This window comes from Engraulis encrasicolus, chromosome 16 (genome assembly GCF_034702125.1).
Source record: "Engraulis encrasicolus isolate BLACKSEA-1 chromosome 16, IST_EnEncr_1.0, whole genome shotgun sequence".
NCBI classification, from domain to species: domain Eukaryota; kingdom Metazoa; phylum Chordata; class Actinopteri; order Clupeiformes; family Engraulidae; genus Engraulis; species Engraulis encrasicolus.
In genome coordinates, this window is record NC_085872.1 from 11,519,357 (window position 1) to 11,533,861 (window position 14,505).

The 14,505-nt window shown below is 42.6% G+C and overlaps 1 protein-coding gene across 1 annotated transcript; it reads right to left on the reverse strand.

The window, feature by feature from the left end:
* Window positions 1-1,196: 1,196 nt before the first annotated feature.
* LOC134466288 (tripartite motif-containing protein 16-like) lies at window positions 1,197-10,717 on the reverse strand. Its single transcript, XM_063220189.1, has 6 exons — window positions 9,807-10,717; window positions 5,777-5,872; window positions 4,611-4,844; window positions 4,199-4,340; window positions 3,661-3,717; window positions 1,197-1,969 (listed from the first exon to the last, which is right to left on the reverse strand). The coding sequence occupies exons 1-6, from the start codon at window positions 10,389-10,391 to the stop codon at window positions 1,452-1,454; spliced, it is 1,632 nt and encodes a 543-aa protein (XP_063076259.1). The 5' UTR covers window positions 10,392-10,717; the 3' UTR covers window positions 1,197-1,451.
* Window positions 10,718-14,505: the final 3,788 nt, after the last annotated feature.

Consider the following 14,505-nt stretch of genomic DNA (forward strand, 5'->3'; position numbering starts at 1 on the left):
AAAAACAATAATAACAGTAGACTAATAGCATCAATTAAGTTCCAAGTGGGTAAGACAGTGGATAAGGGGTTGCCGGTTTGATTCGTGATTTGTGTTCCATTGTGTGTGCTGTATAGTGCTGCATAATTACGATGACTCACAATTAGTAACTTTTTTGGAGTACATTTTATTATTATGTTATGTACATGTACTACATTAATCATTGAGATAAAGTTAAAAAGCAAAACCACACACCACCATTCCAACACCAAAACCAAAAATACAGTATAAAAATTGCATAAATGTTAAAGGAGAGTAAATCTAGTGCAACATATGGGCATTTTCACACCTAGTCCTCTTTAAGTGATCTGAACTCAGTCCTCTTTAAGTGGACCAAAAAGTGAACTGACAGCAAAATGACTCAGTTCTGTTTTTGTTCATATTGTGAGTGTATTACAAAAAGAACCAGTTGCTCTCTCCTCTCCTGTCCAGGCTATGGTGTGTCAGTCCAATTTTTGGTCAAACCCAGTCCTCTAGAGCAGTGTTTCTCAACAGGGGTGCCGGGGCCCCCCTCAGGGGTGCCGCGGAAACATGGCTGATAAATAAATGATGTAACATAATAGTACATATTTGTTTAAATTGATAAGTTAATGCTAGTCAGTGGAATCTTTCATCTACCATTTACGCACAATAAAGTAAATATAGGTCGCCAGTCAACTGCAACTTCGAACGTAGGTCGTGTGACGTCTCCAAATGTGTTACTTTTCTAAGCTTGAGTGGTATCGGATGCGATGCCATGTTACGGCTTGTTGGTTTGGGGTGCCTTGACATTTTTCATGAATTGAAAGGGTGCCTCGCCTAAAAAAAGGTTGAGAAACACTGCTCTAGAGCTCTCCCGAAGTGATTATATTGTCACAAGTGTAACTTGTCAGGACTTATAAGTGAACCCTATTGAGACTACATCAATACAGGTCTCAGTACGGTTCACTTCAGAGGGGTCTGGGTACAATTTAAAGCGTTCACATATGCACAGAAAATGCTGAGTTACACTTGAGTTCACTTAAATGGCTGACAGGGACCAGGAGTGAAAACCCAATATGATATCATCACTTTCTATGAATGTTTTAACAGAGATGAAAACGGATTACAATCATGAGCCTATATAGAGTATATACAGTACTCTCAAGTCCAGGTCCAGGTCCCGTTTACATATTGCCCTAAAAATACTATATGTTAAAAAAATATATGATATATTATTTTTTTTGTGTTCATGTGTATACTATGCACACATTCAGTGTGCGTTTGGGCATGGAGTGGTCTATTTATGGAGTAGGAAACATCTGCCGACTAGTAGTCGTGGTACTAGTGTGTGTGTGTGTGTGTGTGTGTGTGTGTGTGTGTGTGTGTGTGTGTGTGTGTGTGTGTGCTTGCACTGAATGAACCACAGATGCAGCAATTTACATGTAGAGTTCTCACAAAATCGCTAGTGCTGAGCCAGTATCTAACCAAAACCCAGCGTAGAGTGCACTTGTGAAATTAGTTTGGATGCTGTGCAGAAGACTCATTGAATTATCATCACTAATGCCGTAGAAGGCCAGAGTTCCCACCTTGTGATCAACATAAACTCCTATTTTGGAGTCGCTAATTGAGTAAAGTTTAGTTATTTCCTTATTGTGTGAGAAAGAACATTTGTTGTTGATGACGAAACTCCAGGACTGTTCATTGCATCCAAACCCACACTCATCACCTTGTCCTTTCCTGCTGATGTTCTTGTACGCCACTGCTATGTCCACGAACCCACTCCTCTGAATCTCCCAGTAGCTGCGGCCAGTCACACCCTCTCTACACATCACCTGGCCCCACCCATCAAATCGGTCTGGATGGTTAGGATATTTGTGGTTGTCACGTTTCCTGTCCACCCTCCTGTCGCCCCTTGACAGGTGGAGTTGTGGGAATGCTGTGTTCGGATCCATTGTGAAGTGACAGGAATCTGATCGAGAGGACAAAAACAAAAAGAGAGTCAAGAGAGTCGATATACTTTTGGAGATTCAAGACACGTTTATCATGAATCCAAAAGCTTCTTCAATTCCAGTTCTGACATGGGGATTAGAAGTCATTTATCTCTGAAAAGTGGACCGGCAGACAATCTTCACTTTTACATTAGAACCGTGCTTGGTTCTACCTCAGGCTTCATAAATATTCATGAAGGTGAAAGGAGAAATCAGGTGTGACATGGTTTAAATAGTGTTAGAGCTTGATACTCAGCGCAAACTTTTTCCACCTCCATATGTCCCCTGCTTTCAGAATTCCAGCACTAGCTAGCTGATGCTAACATTTTTCTTTTACTGTGAGTCTGTCGGCACCAAAGTAACCCCCCATTTACGAGGCTCAAAGTTACTCAGTACCTCATTCTGTAGGATCGCAAGGTTGTTGACATGTAAACCGAGGCATAGGCAACTTTGATAGCGCATAGTTTGTTCAGAAACAGGGTCATTCTTACAGGCTGTGCCACAGCCGGTTTACAGTTACTGCCTATCCACTCACTCGATCCATGCCTGCAGTTCACCTAGGGGCGCTGTCGAGAGAGCGCAGACCATTCATTCCGAATGGAGTCTGCACTCTCCCGTTGGCGCTCCTAGAGTGCAGTACCACCCAGAAAAGTGTTGAGTCGTGAGTGGAGAGGCTTTAACTGTAAACCGGCTATGGCGCAGCCTGTAAGAATGGCCCTGTTTCCAAACAAACAGATTATATCCATGTCTTTCACACCATGGTTAATAACACAAGCAAGAGAGTCCTCATCAAAACAACAATAACTCATTATGTGCACAGAAGTGGCAAGGCAAGTCGTCTTGTGAATTGTAGGCAATTGGATATTATTGACAGGTTGGACCGTAGATTTTAGTCGAAGTCACTGTAGCCTATTCCCTCTGTTTAGCCAAAGGGCAAAGCTCGCAATCCAGGAAACAAATTAATAGCCAGACATCCCGTCTTCCAAAAACTACTTTTGGGGAGATGTTTATCCTAATTTTACAGCATGCACACTCTCCCTCTCTAACGTGCCTGTGAAATCTAATGAAAGTACCACTATTCTCTTGTTTGCATGTTCTTACTTGCATTGGTAAAATTCGCATTGGTCATGCTGTTTTTTTCTTCTGTGGCTAAGAGTAACATCCGTCAATACAGAGCAAGCTATCCCTGTCTAAAGTACTTCTAGTCCCACACAATTTTATTGCTATGTTGCCATGGTTATTAATAGCAGATTTTAAAAAGGATGTGACACATTGAGGCTCGCGAATAAGTAGGTAACCTGTATGGAAACGCAACCGTATGGAAACTGTTTATTGCTAATTCATTCAGTTACGTCGAAGACTGGAGACCGATGTAGCCTTAAAGGAATTATGAAGATGATGCGTGTTGTTCATAATAAACTAATATTTACTCGTATGACCAAAGTATAGTAAGTTTTGTAGATGTATAACATTATGTCGAACTGTTATAGCCTACACTTCAGCGATGTAAACGATTTATCTTTTACCTGACATGCTTTGGGGATACAGCTTCCACGTGTGTGTGTGTGTGTGTGTGTGTGTGTGTGTGTGTGTGTGTGTGTGTGTGTGTGTGTGTGTGTGTGTGTGTGGGTGTGGGTGTGTGTGTGTCTACGCGTACGTGTGCCAAACTCACACTGTAAGAAGTCCTCTCTGGTCACTGGCTCAGCAATAAGGGACTGCACATGTGGAACTGAGACAGAAAACACAAATCACATTGGGCTAAATAATGAACACCACAATGCGTAGTGTATGCTCCACATTCAAGCGTGGCAAAATGATACTGTGAGTCTCCAGCTGTAGACATATTACAGGATAACAGAAGAGTAGAAGGATACCTTTGCTGTGCTCCTAATGCACCATCAGAGAAGTTAGGAGTGGCAGAGGAATAGCTGCCGATGGCAGTGCACACACACACACATTTATATACAGCATATGTATTATATATTTATATATACAGTACTTTATTTATTATACTACATGACCAGATGTTAGCGATTGGGTAAAATCAGATGCCATCATTTCAAATTTCAACACCTCCCAACTGAAATGGTTGCTGATGCTGAAAGTAAAGTAGTAGGTACAGTATATTAGAGTACGGGAAGGTATACAAGTCTCCTCCCCAACTTGGTATAAAAAAGCCACATTTAAAACATGATAGATATGAGACTAACCTAATGCAGGTTTGTTCATGATCATCACCAAATGGTCCCTCAGTGCAGAGACACTATCCATCACGGTGTGAAAAGAGAGGCTTTTGCTGAGCTTCATGGCAGGCACATTGGACTCGGGAGGATCCTGGACAGGGGAGAAATTCTACAAGCAAAAGGGAAGAGGTGAGTGAGTGGGTAACACAATACATTTAGAGGTGCACTGTGTAATATTTTTGGTTGTTTACTTACAGAATTCATGCTGCCCATTCACAAATGTTACCTTTTTCATGAATACTTACCACCACCATCAAATTCTAAGTTTTCACTGTGACTGGGAAAATTGCACTTTTCATACATGAAACGGGGGATCTTCTCCATGGTCCGCCATTTGGAAATTAAAAAATACAAACACAATCAGTTCATGTGAAAATACCTTGAGGAAATGGATGGCATCCTGTGTCTGTGTGAGCTGCTTTATGTCAACCTCGGTCTTCTTCAGCTTGGCGATCTCGCGCTCGAGTTTCTCCATGTGTTTTTGCGCTGGGCCTATCTCCTTCTCCTCCTGAGCCCTGAGCTGCTCTATCGCCTCAATGCGCCGTCTCTCAATGGACTGAATCATCTCATCGAACATCTTCTCGCTCTCTTCCACAGCAGTCTGTGTATGAAACTGATAGTGGGAACATGTGTGGAGTCAGAGGCAGTTTTTACATTTGTTGACATCTGGGGTTGTGAAGGAGTTAGGAGGGGAAAAGTTGGTCTGCACACTACATTTGTGCTTCCTCACGTTGGCTCTTCATTCGTTGCATGTTGTAATGCAATAGCAACATTTATAGGTTTTTTTTTTAGCTTAACCCCTTAAGACGCGGCTTTATACATTTGTTGTTACCAGTATGGTAATGACCAAGTCGTGGTGCATTACTGAAGGGTCTGTGTTGTGTCATAGTATTGTAGTGCTGTGGTAGTTACATTTCAATGACTAGTACAGCGTGGCACTGGAGGTACGGCGCGCTTTAAGGGGTTAAATTCAATGTTCCATACCATTCACTCCTGTTGACAAGCACTTGCAAAGGTCTCCTCTTCTCTTGGGGTACAGTATACTAAGAACATGCTGAAGTGATAATCAACCAGATTTACTTATCTTACAGGAAGTGGTAAGCCTGCTCATAGATACAGTATAAAGTACCTGCAAGCATCCTTGACCTTTAGTTAAGAAAATGATGGCTCTTCTTTTAGATAATTCAACACGACCTCAAGGTTACCTTTATACCTGGGGCCTATACATGGGTTCTAAATTTTAATTTTCTCCTGACTGCGCGAAACTAGCTTCGCACAACTCAAACTCTGATAGTTGGAAACCGCTGTCAGTCAAAAAATTTGCTCACGTTGTTTGCAACAACACTGTGTTGATAAACAAAAAAACATCTATACTACAAAGCTAGTTCAGGATCATCTAATAATCTGGGCACCGGGCTCTTCCATTAGATATTTACCTCTGAACTTAACCTGGTTTACTCCTGAATCAGCTTTGTAGTATAGGCCCAAGGTTTACTAATGAACCAGCTTCTTGGTGTAGGCCTATCCCTCCTGGTCAGTTCTCACCTTGAGATTCTCCACAGACTTTATCAACACTTGCAGCTCCCTCTCCTTCACAGCGATCCTCTGCTGCCATTTCTTCCGGCTCTGGCCCACCTCCTTCTGTTTTAAGCAAATTAAAGCAAAATATATTATTAATAACATTGTTGTTATTGATGATAATAATATAGATTAGAAGATTTAACAAGGCAACAATTGAACAATGGGATTGCAATTACACCTTTCCCAAATGACAGGTTGCTATCCAGCTTTTGATACGGTTCCTTTTTGGCATGGTTCCTGGCTGTGGTTGGAAACAAACGCCTTGCATGGTGTTTATATATCTGTGTCAGTGTTTATGACTGGTGGACCCAGTAACCCAACACCAATACATACTGTACATACCCACTACTACTCATACAGTACACATATGAGACCAGACCTTTGCCTCACAGGTTGGTTGTCACAATGCTTACTCCAGACACATCAGGTGGTGCTGTGGTGAGAGTCAATTTTTATATTTAGAAGTTAATTACTATAACTGGAATAAACTGGGGATTAACTGGGGAATGGTGTGTCGTAGTTCACAGGGCTGCTTGTTGTCATGTGTTTTTATTCTTCTTCTCCTTTTTTTAACCGACTGTGCAAACAATTGTGTCTTTTGTGTCTCAAGTGTCTGAAGAGAAAGGCAGACGGGGTCAGAAGACCAGCAGACAAAGGCAGGAGGCAACAGACAAACACGGGTAGCCCCTTGATGCACACTGTACCGCCAGTGGCACGCTGCCATAGTCATTCAAAAGTTAACTACCATAGTACTACACTACTATGACTTAACAGAGGGCCTTTTAGTAATGCACTACGACTAGGTCATTGCAATCCTAGTAACAGCAAATGTATAGTGCTGTTTTAAAGGGTTAAAGAATCAACACCAAGACCTTGGCCTTTTACTGGCAAAAAATGGCAAATGATGATATCCACTGCCTCAGTACCAGTTGTCTATTACTGTATATATATATACAGTATATATATCTATTTTCGTCTCCCTCACAAAGAAGTGTGCATCCTGGCTTAGCAGTTGTCAATCACAGAAAATTACACTAGTCAAGCCAGTGCTGACTGGTTCAGTGGCTTTCTGTCTGGTACTTTTTTCACTCTTCATTCAATCACCTAAGGCCACAAGAATAGCCTAAAGCTTCAACAGGGTTAATGTTGCCATGTTCTGCGACAACTTGGACATCGTCATGACAACAAGAATGATGTGACAACAAGACCGAGTTAACAGTCTGTGCAGCGCACTCCGAAATTACAATGCATTCTGGTTGGAAAATTCTAACCAGAATGCATTGTAATGGCAAAGTGCCCATGCAGCCAAGCAGACTGCTGCGATATGCCCAATCCCAAACGTGACCACTGCCTATAGGCCATAGGTCTAGAGGGGTCACAAAGAATTGGGACAGTCTGACAGCCCCTTGCAAAAAAAGAACCACTTATCAGTCTGGGCTTTTCTGCAGCCACTGGTGAAAGCATCCCCTCTACCCTGTTTTCCCCAAAGTCAATAACAGAGATTGCTTTCATAAGAGGCCTGTTGGACGTCAAAGAGGAGCAGTATTGATGAAGGCTGGAGTTTCCTGGTTTACATATCTAACAAGTGGAGCAGCATTTTGAGCAATCTTTGAAAAATGTTGTCAGTTGTTAACCCTGTCTGCAAAACCATTTTTTTCTTGATCTGCTGCTGCTATTGGGCAACCATAGTACATATTACAGCTCCCTGGATGGCAGAATGATGGTGTGTCAGTAATGACTGGACACTGCAAAACCCAGCGACAACCATGTCAGTCTGTGACATACCAGGCATTGTTGTGGCCATGTCTACCCACTATATACAGCACCAATCAACATCCAGTCAGGCTTCAGTGTCAGGGGGATTTACTCATTTAACAGGAATGTGTTTGCCCCATCTTTTGTTATAGATAGTCCCCTAGCTCCTCCTAGCACTGTGCAGCACCAAGCCCTGGCCCCATATGTTGCTTTAACCCATTTTAGCCTGATGCTGCGTTTGTGTTGTTTGACCTTTGGCACCTGGAGCTGGATAAACACATTCGAATGCAAGATAAGGGTCCTAGCTTTTAAATGCAACTAATTTCATCACACCCTGATGAAGGCCACAGCGCCGAAACGTGTTGGCGTCTTTCAATGCATTTGCCCTTTAAATAAAGTTTTTTTTTTACCACATTAACCAACTGAAGTGCCTGGACCAAAGATGATTTCCTTCAGTCTTTTTTTAACATTGAACCCCTTCCAAGAGCACCAGTTGGTTTTGAGGGACACTAGAAGCGCTCTACCAACTCTTCTGCTGCAACTCATTTCATGTTTTATATCAGAGGTTGAAATATTAAGTTTGTAGGACTTAGGCATTCAAGCAGGCGTTTTTCCAGGTGCCTTACAGTAGGCTAAAATGGGTTCAAAGGATAAGTTTGGGATTTAGTTGGTACTTTTAGCCCCTTTTTTTGAGCAGATTGTATGCCCAGAGTCATCCATTTTAACACATGGGCTAAAAATGAACCAAATAACAGAGACAGAGGCAAACATCAACATGTCAATGGAAACCACTCTATGGCGTTGCATACACCTCAGAAAAGGGGTTAAAGTAGCAAATACTGTAGTATACACACAGGAGGGGATGGTTTAGTTTGTCTTGGCCCGGTAAAGACCTGTGGTCTGACTGTGTATGAAATGTAGTCGAGGAGACATATAGTCAAGGCCTAGTGGTGCCTGGGCCCGGGAGACACCTGTGGCCCCCTGTTGCTTTGGCCCAATTGGCCTGTTTATTAACCCATTAAGACACAGCATTACAAATGTGTTGTTACCAGAATGGCAATGACCAAATCGAGGTGCATTTCTAAAGGCCCTGTGTTATGTCATAGTAGGCTATTGTAGTACTGGGGTAGTTACCTTTTCAATGACTATTACAGCGTGCCACTGGAGGTATGGTGTGCATTAAGGGGCTTCACCTCCCTTGTGCCTAGTCCCTAATGGATGAACTGACCTCAACATAGTGCATACTGGAGAAGGCTGACTATGCACTTCCACAGACCACCTGATCTATGACTGCAACGCAACTTACCAAACAAAATGGATGCTTATTTCTCCCTAGTTGATGCCACAAATTACTTCTCTCAGACACAATGAACGCAGTGACACTGCATAGGAACCATATTCCAGACTCAGTGGTAAAATCTGGTCAGATGAGGACTAATCTAAAGAAGCAATCCAAACGTTTGCTTGTGTCTTTAAAAATGAGTGCATTTTTCAGGCATTCCCTCTGGCAAATTACCAGGAATGTTTAGGGGTTAAATGACCACTGTAGTAGGAGCTGGTCTCTTTTTGAAGCTAACTCTCTGAAGTTGTATTTAGTTTTATCAGAATAACTATAGGCCTACATAGTTCTGATTAAAATCTGCACAGTGTACATCTAGAAAGACAAGATTGTTGCTCCTTAGCCTAGATTTTTTTAAGTAGGCCTACTATGAAACAGGCTTGTAGGCTAAGTGTTGTCAGACCCTACCAACAAGGTCTTAATGTGTTTTTATTCCATAGTGTTCATCAGCTAAGTTGTGATCTGTATGTAATGCCTACTAGGGCAAGGCTAAAATCCTCTGGTGGCTCTGGCCCAAGTCCACCACCAACATTTGTTTACTGCTGGGTGGGGCAGAGTAGACCACACCCTCCTCCTCAGTCTTTTTCATTTTGTCAATTCACGAATCTCAGGCAGGGGCACGGCAATATCTTCCCACAATACCATCATCCTTCATAGGTGCACAATTAGCTTAGCTTTTATATTCCCTGACCATGAACACTCTACGCGCAGAGCTATATTTCCCCTTGTTCTGTCCGTCTCACCAAAGATAGTTAGGCTACGTATCCACACTCTTTGGTGTCACCATAACGCACAGAGCAACAGGCATTATCAGGACTCATGGAACTCGGTTGGCTGGCCCCCATCCACCTGAATAATAGGCCTAGTTGTCTGCATTTGTAAATCCAAGTCCTCTCCTACCTTTAAATTATCACACTCTGTCGTAGCCGTGACCGTGTCGTGGTCTTTATGTGCGTCTACCCCACAGAGATAACAGATGCAACTCCCGTCGGTGCGACAGAATATTTCAATTATTTTCTTATGGGTGGGGCAAATCCTCTCCTTTAGATGTTCCGTGGCTTCGATAATGTTGTGGTTTCTACCAACAAGTTCGTTGTGAGCGTGTAAATGAGTGTCACAGTACGACATCAGACAATCCAGGCAAGACTTGACAGCTTGGTATTTCCTTCCAGAGCAGACATCGCACGCGACATCTCCAAGCCCAGCAGGGCATTCCAGAGGGGGTGCGCTTGGCACTACAGTCTTCCTCATTTGTTCCATGAGCTCAGTAAGAATAAGGTTCTTGCTTAAAACGGGTCTTCGCTGGAAAGCCTTTCGACACTGGGGGCAGCTGTAGACGCCCTTCACATCTTCCTCATCCCAGAAGCCATCAATACAGCGCAAACAGTAATTATGTCCACAGCTAAGAGTCACCGGATTGTTGAGAAGATCCAAACAAATAGGACACATGAAAATGTCCTGGTTACCTGCCATCGCTTGAGCCATTGCTTCAGTTAGTCTTATCGTCAATAAGTAGCGACAAACAAGTTTCTAGAGTACAACAGCCGCGTTACTCCCTTCAAAGCTCTCTTGTTACAACTCGGTCTGTTTCGGCGTGCCTCTCAGAACTTTTTTCGTGCATGGAGTGGTCTATTTCTGGAGTAGGTAACATCTGCCGACTAGTGGTCATGTGTAGTTATACATGCCATTTCTCCCGCATGTGTCGAGCCTGCCATTTCAGAACCCTCCTCACCAACATCCTTTTCTATCCTGACACAAAGAAACTATTGATGATCAAAATGTGTTAGTGTGTGTGTGTGCGCGTGTGCGAGTATATGGGTGATTCCGCCAAAAGAGTGCCATTTGTGTCCCCAGCAAATAAAATGTATAAAATCAATGAATAAAGTGAAATAAATTACATTCCATTATAAAGCAAACTTTTCTACACATGATCCATTGAAAAGTTTGTAAATATATTATTTTTAAATATGATAAAAATGTATCCAAAACCCTATTTTATAGTCTTTCTCGTGTGTCCCCAGAGTGAAGTGCAACACTTTACCACAAAATATTGATAAAGAAATCCTTCCGAAACCTGTTTTTTTTTTCTTTATATGTGACTATATAATCCATCTATACTTTTAATTGTATTTTTAAAAGAATAAATTAATTCTATTTTGGTTAAAAATCACATTTTAGTCGTGTCCCCAGGTTTTGACTCAGTGCTGTTACCCATGTATATCCCGCCCCCTAAAAATTTGGGACCCTCCCACTAGTGACATTTTCACCCTGAAGTGACATGATCTCCTCAGAGCCATTGATAACTATTCATGACTCTGGATCTCCTGAATCCAATGGGGCACCTAAGTCTCCACCCCTTCCAGGTGGCTTGTGGGGCTGGCAACGCAAAAACTTTTGACTGGGCTGTAATGGACTGATCAAAGCTATTTTCCGACCCACCTCGCATTTCCCCGTCGATCACACATATGCGGTGCCTCAGAATTAATAACAACCAATGGTGTGCTTGTTGACTTCACTTGGCAAGCGATTTTTGAGTTGTGTGTGTGCAAAAATATGTAATTATTTGGACTACACAACAGACGTCGCATGTCCGACATGCAGCCACTTAAGCCACGGTGCAGCGGTAGGGTTGGCTGTGCCTCGGTTCACGTCAGATATGCGAGGCGCATGTGTAGTCTCCAACACAGTTTTGCACAAAAGCTAAAATAACGTTTCTTGCGTGCCGAAAATGAGTGGTCTTACGACGCAAATCCAAACCTTTCAAATTCACTGTCATCATATTTGAAATCCGGAGCACATGCCAAACGGGATGAGGATTTAGCTTGACTCGCTCCATTAACTCGCACTCAAAATTTTGAGCGCTCCAGCCCCATAGATCGGAAGTAGAAAGGCGTGACTTAGGTGCCCCATGGGAAGACCAAAACTAAGTTCTCTCGTGTAGTTTTCATGTTACCTTAATTATCTTTAGATAGTGTTTGATGACAACAAAAGTAAAATGTTCACTTAAATGTGAAGAATGTGTTCTGTGCAAAAAAAGTATTAGCATGGATGCCATGTGGTCAGATTTCACAAAATTGCTAATTTCTTGCTAATTCCTCATTGCTGTTACCCTAATTGCTGTTACTCAAATAACAATGTGTTATGGTAAAAACTGTTAAATTAATTATCCTGAGATTGCCCAGTGCTCTTTTTGAATGCTTAAATGTGTACATTAACAGTTTCTATGTTGAAATTGAATGAAATTTGAAGTTTATTTTTAAGGTTTTTCAACCAGCAAATGGCACTCTTTTGGCGGAATCACCCATATATGTGTAATAATAAAAAGTAGGCCTATGTCAAAATGTTAATGTGAATTTGACTCTTTGACTCATTTACACTGCATATTCACTCTCTCTGTGTTTGTGTGTGTGTGTGTGTGTGTGTGTGTGTGTGTGTGTGTGTGTGTGTGTGTGTGTGTGTGTGTGTGTGTGTGTGTGTGTGTGTGTGTGTGTGCATGTGCGCGGGCAGGCACACTTGTTGTATATTAGTAGTAGAAATACTGTTCACTGGCGTAAATCAAGTACTTCAGGCCCCCTTGCAAGCTACCAAGAATGGGCCCCCGAACGAAAAAGAGGGCCTAATATCATGTGGAGGGGGCCCGTTTCTTCAAGTCAAGGGCCCATGTGGAGCCCCCGCCTCGTATGGGCCCCCCTGCCTCGCGGGAGCTGCGGGGGTATACTTTACGCCCCTGGTACTCAAACATATGTAATAGGCTACTTACAGGGCAGGGCAGTCATGGGTAATAGGGCATCAGACTTGTAGTCCAAAGGTTTCCGGTTGGGCCCCCGACGTGCCAGGTTGGTGGGGGGAGTAATTAACCAGTGCTCTCCCCCATCCTCCACCATGACTGGGGTACCCAGATTATGGTACCGTCCCACTGCACTGCTCTCTCGTCACCTTTTGACCAGTGCTGAGGCTGTGTTTAACCGGATCACACCGCACTTTCGATTAAAAGGTGCCAAACATAAGCAAAAAACGTGTAAAATTGAAAGAAAAATGTCTGAACACTAAAATCCCCAAGCTTTCGGTTTACTTAGGTGTTCAGTGACACCTGCACTGGTGTAGTGGGAGTTGTAGTTTTTCTCTTCTTCCTGGTTGTCATACATCCTCTACCTAAGGTAGCTAGGCTTAAAAATTACATCAATACACCAGAGTTACCCTCCACCAAAACAATATATTTACATGTCAGTCCACATACATACAAACAGTGTAAGTTTCTAGATAACTGCAAAGACATCAGTAAAAACAACTTCATAAATTGTTTCAAGACTTTAAGAGTTATGCCTCCAATCATAACATGACACCCATATCAAAATCAACATTTAAACCTTTGGGGTGTAGGGCATCCAAAGTGTGGATCCAGAACAGTTACCTTTGGCAAAACACTTTATCAATATACCCACCCCTTGATAATGTAACTTGCTCAATTCCGTGAAACCGTAGGGAAAAGACAGGGTGGGCACACTATACAAAGTCACAGGCCACAGGATAATTCAGATCAGCACGTTTAATTGAACTTTTATGTTGTTCACTGATCCTTTGTTTTAAGCGTCGTGCTGTTTTCCCCACATACTGTAGACCTTGTCACAGGGACATCTTAACAAATAAATCACATTCTTTGTCTTACAGGTAATAAAACCCTTCACACTGTAACTTTTTCCAGACCTAGGATGTTTAAAAGTGCGGGTCTTGTGTGTACTGTTACATTTAGCAACTACCACATGAGTGGTTACCATCCCTCAGGGGGGCTAAGAGTGTTTGAGGGGGAGTAGATCTTACACAGTTTATTCCTGAGGTTGGGACCCCGTCTGGAGACAAAGGTGGGTCCTCAAATTTACCCTGGAGTGAAGGATCATCACATAGCAGATGCCAGTATTTCATGATTGTGTTTTTAATTATGTGGGATTTCGGGTTGAAAGTACACAGTAAATTTGCCAGTGTTAATTCAAGAGACTGAGAACTTTTTCTCTTTTTTAACACTTTTTTCCAGGAGGTGTGACCGTGGTGTGGACAAGGCAATGTTATATGCCTCCTCCACAGTTTCCATAGGGTAACCCCTGGACAGGAATCTTTGTTTCATGTCTAATGGATTCTCCTCATATTCTTCAGTGGAGTGAGAGATCCGTCTGAGTCTATAGAACTGGCTCTTGGGTAGTCCTTTTTTAGAGCAGTTGGATGTGAGCTACTTTCCAACAGGAAAGAGTTGTGGTCAGTCTCCTTTCGATAGAGGGTTATGGTCAGTGTCCCGTCTTTAAGTGTGATCCACATATCTAGGAAATGCACACATTTAGAATCAGACTCAGCAGTGAATTTCCGGTCGGGGCTCGTCCCGTTCAGATGCATGGTAAACACATTTAGCTCATTCAAATCATCCAAATATCTAAAATAGCCTATCTGATGATATTGATATAGGATGGATTTCTGTCCTCATTGAAAATTAACTGTTGTTAAAAAAACAGACCAGTGCTGAGGCTGAATCTGGGCCAGCTGACACTCTGGAAGCACGCACACACACACACACACACACACGCACGCACGCACGCACACACACACACACACA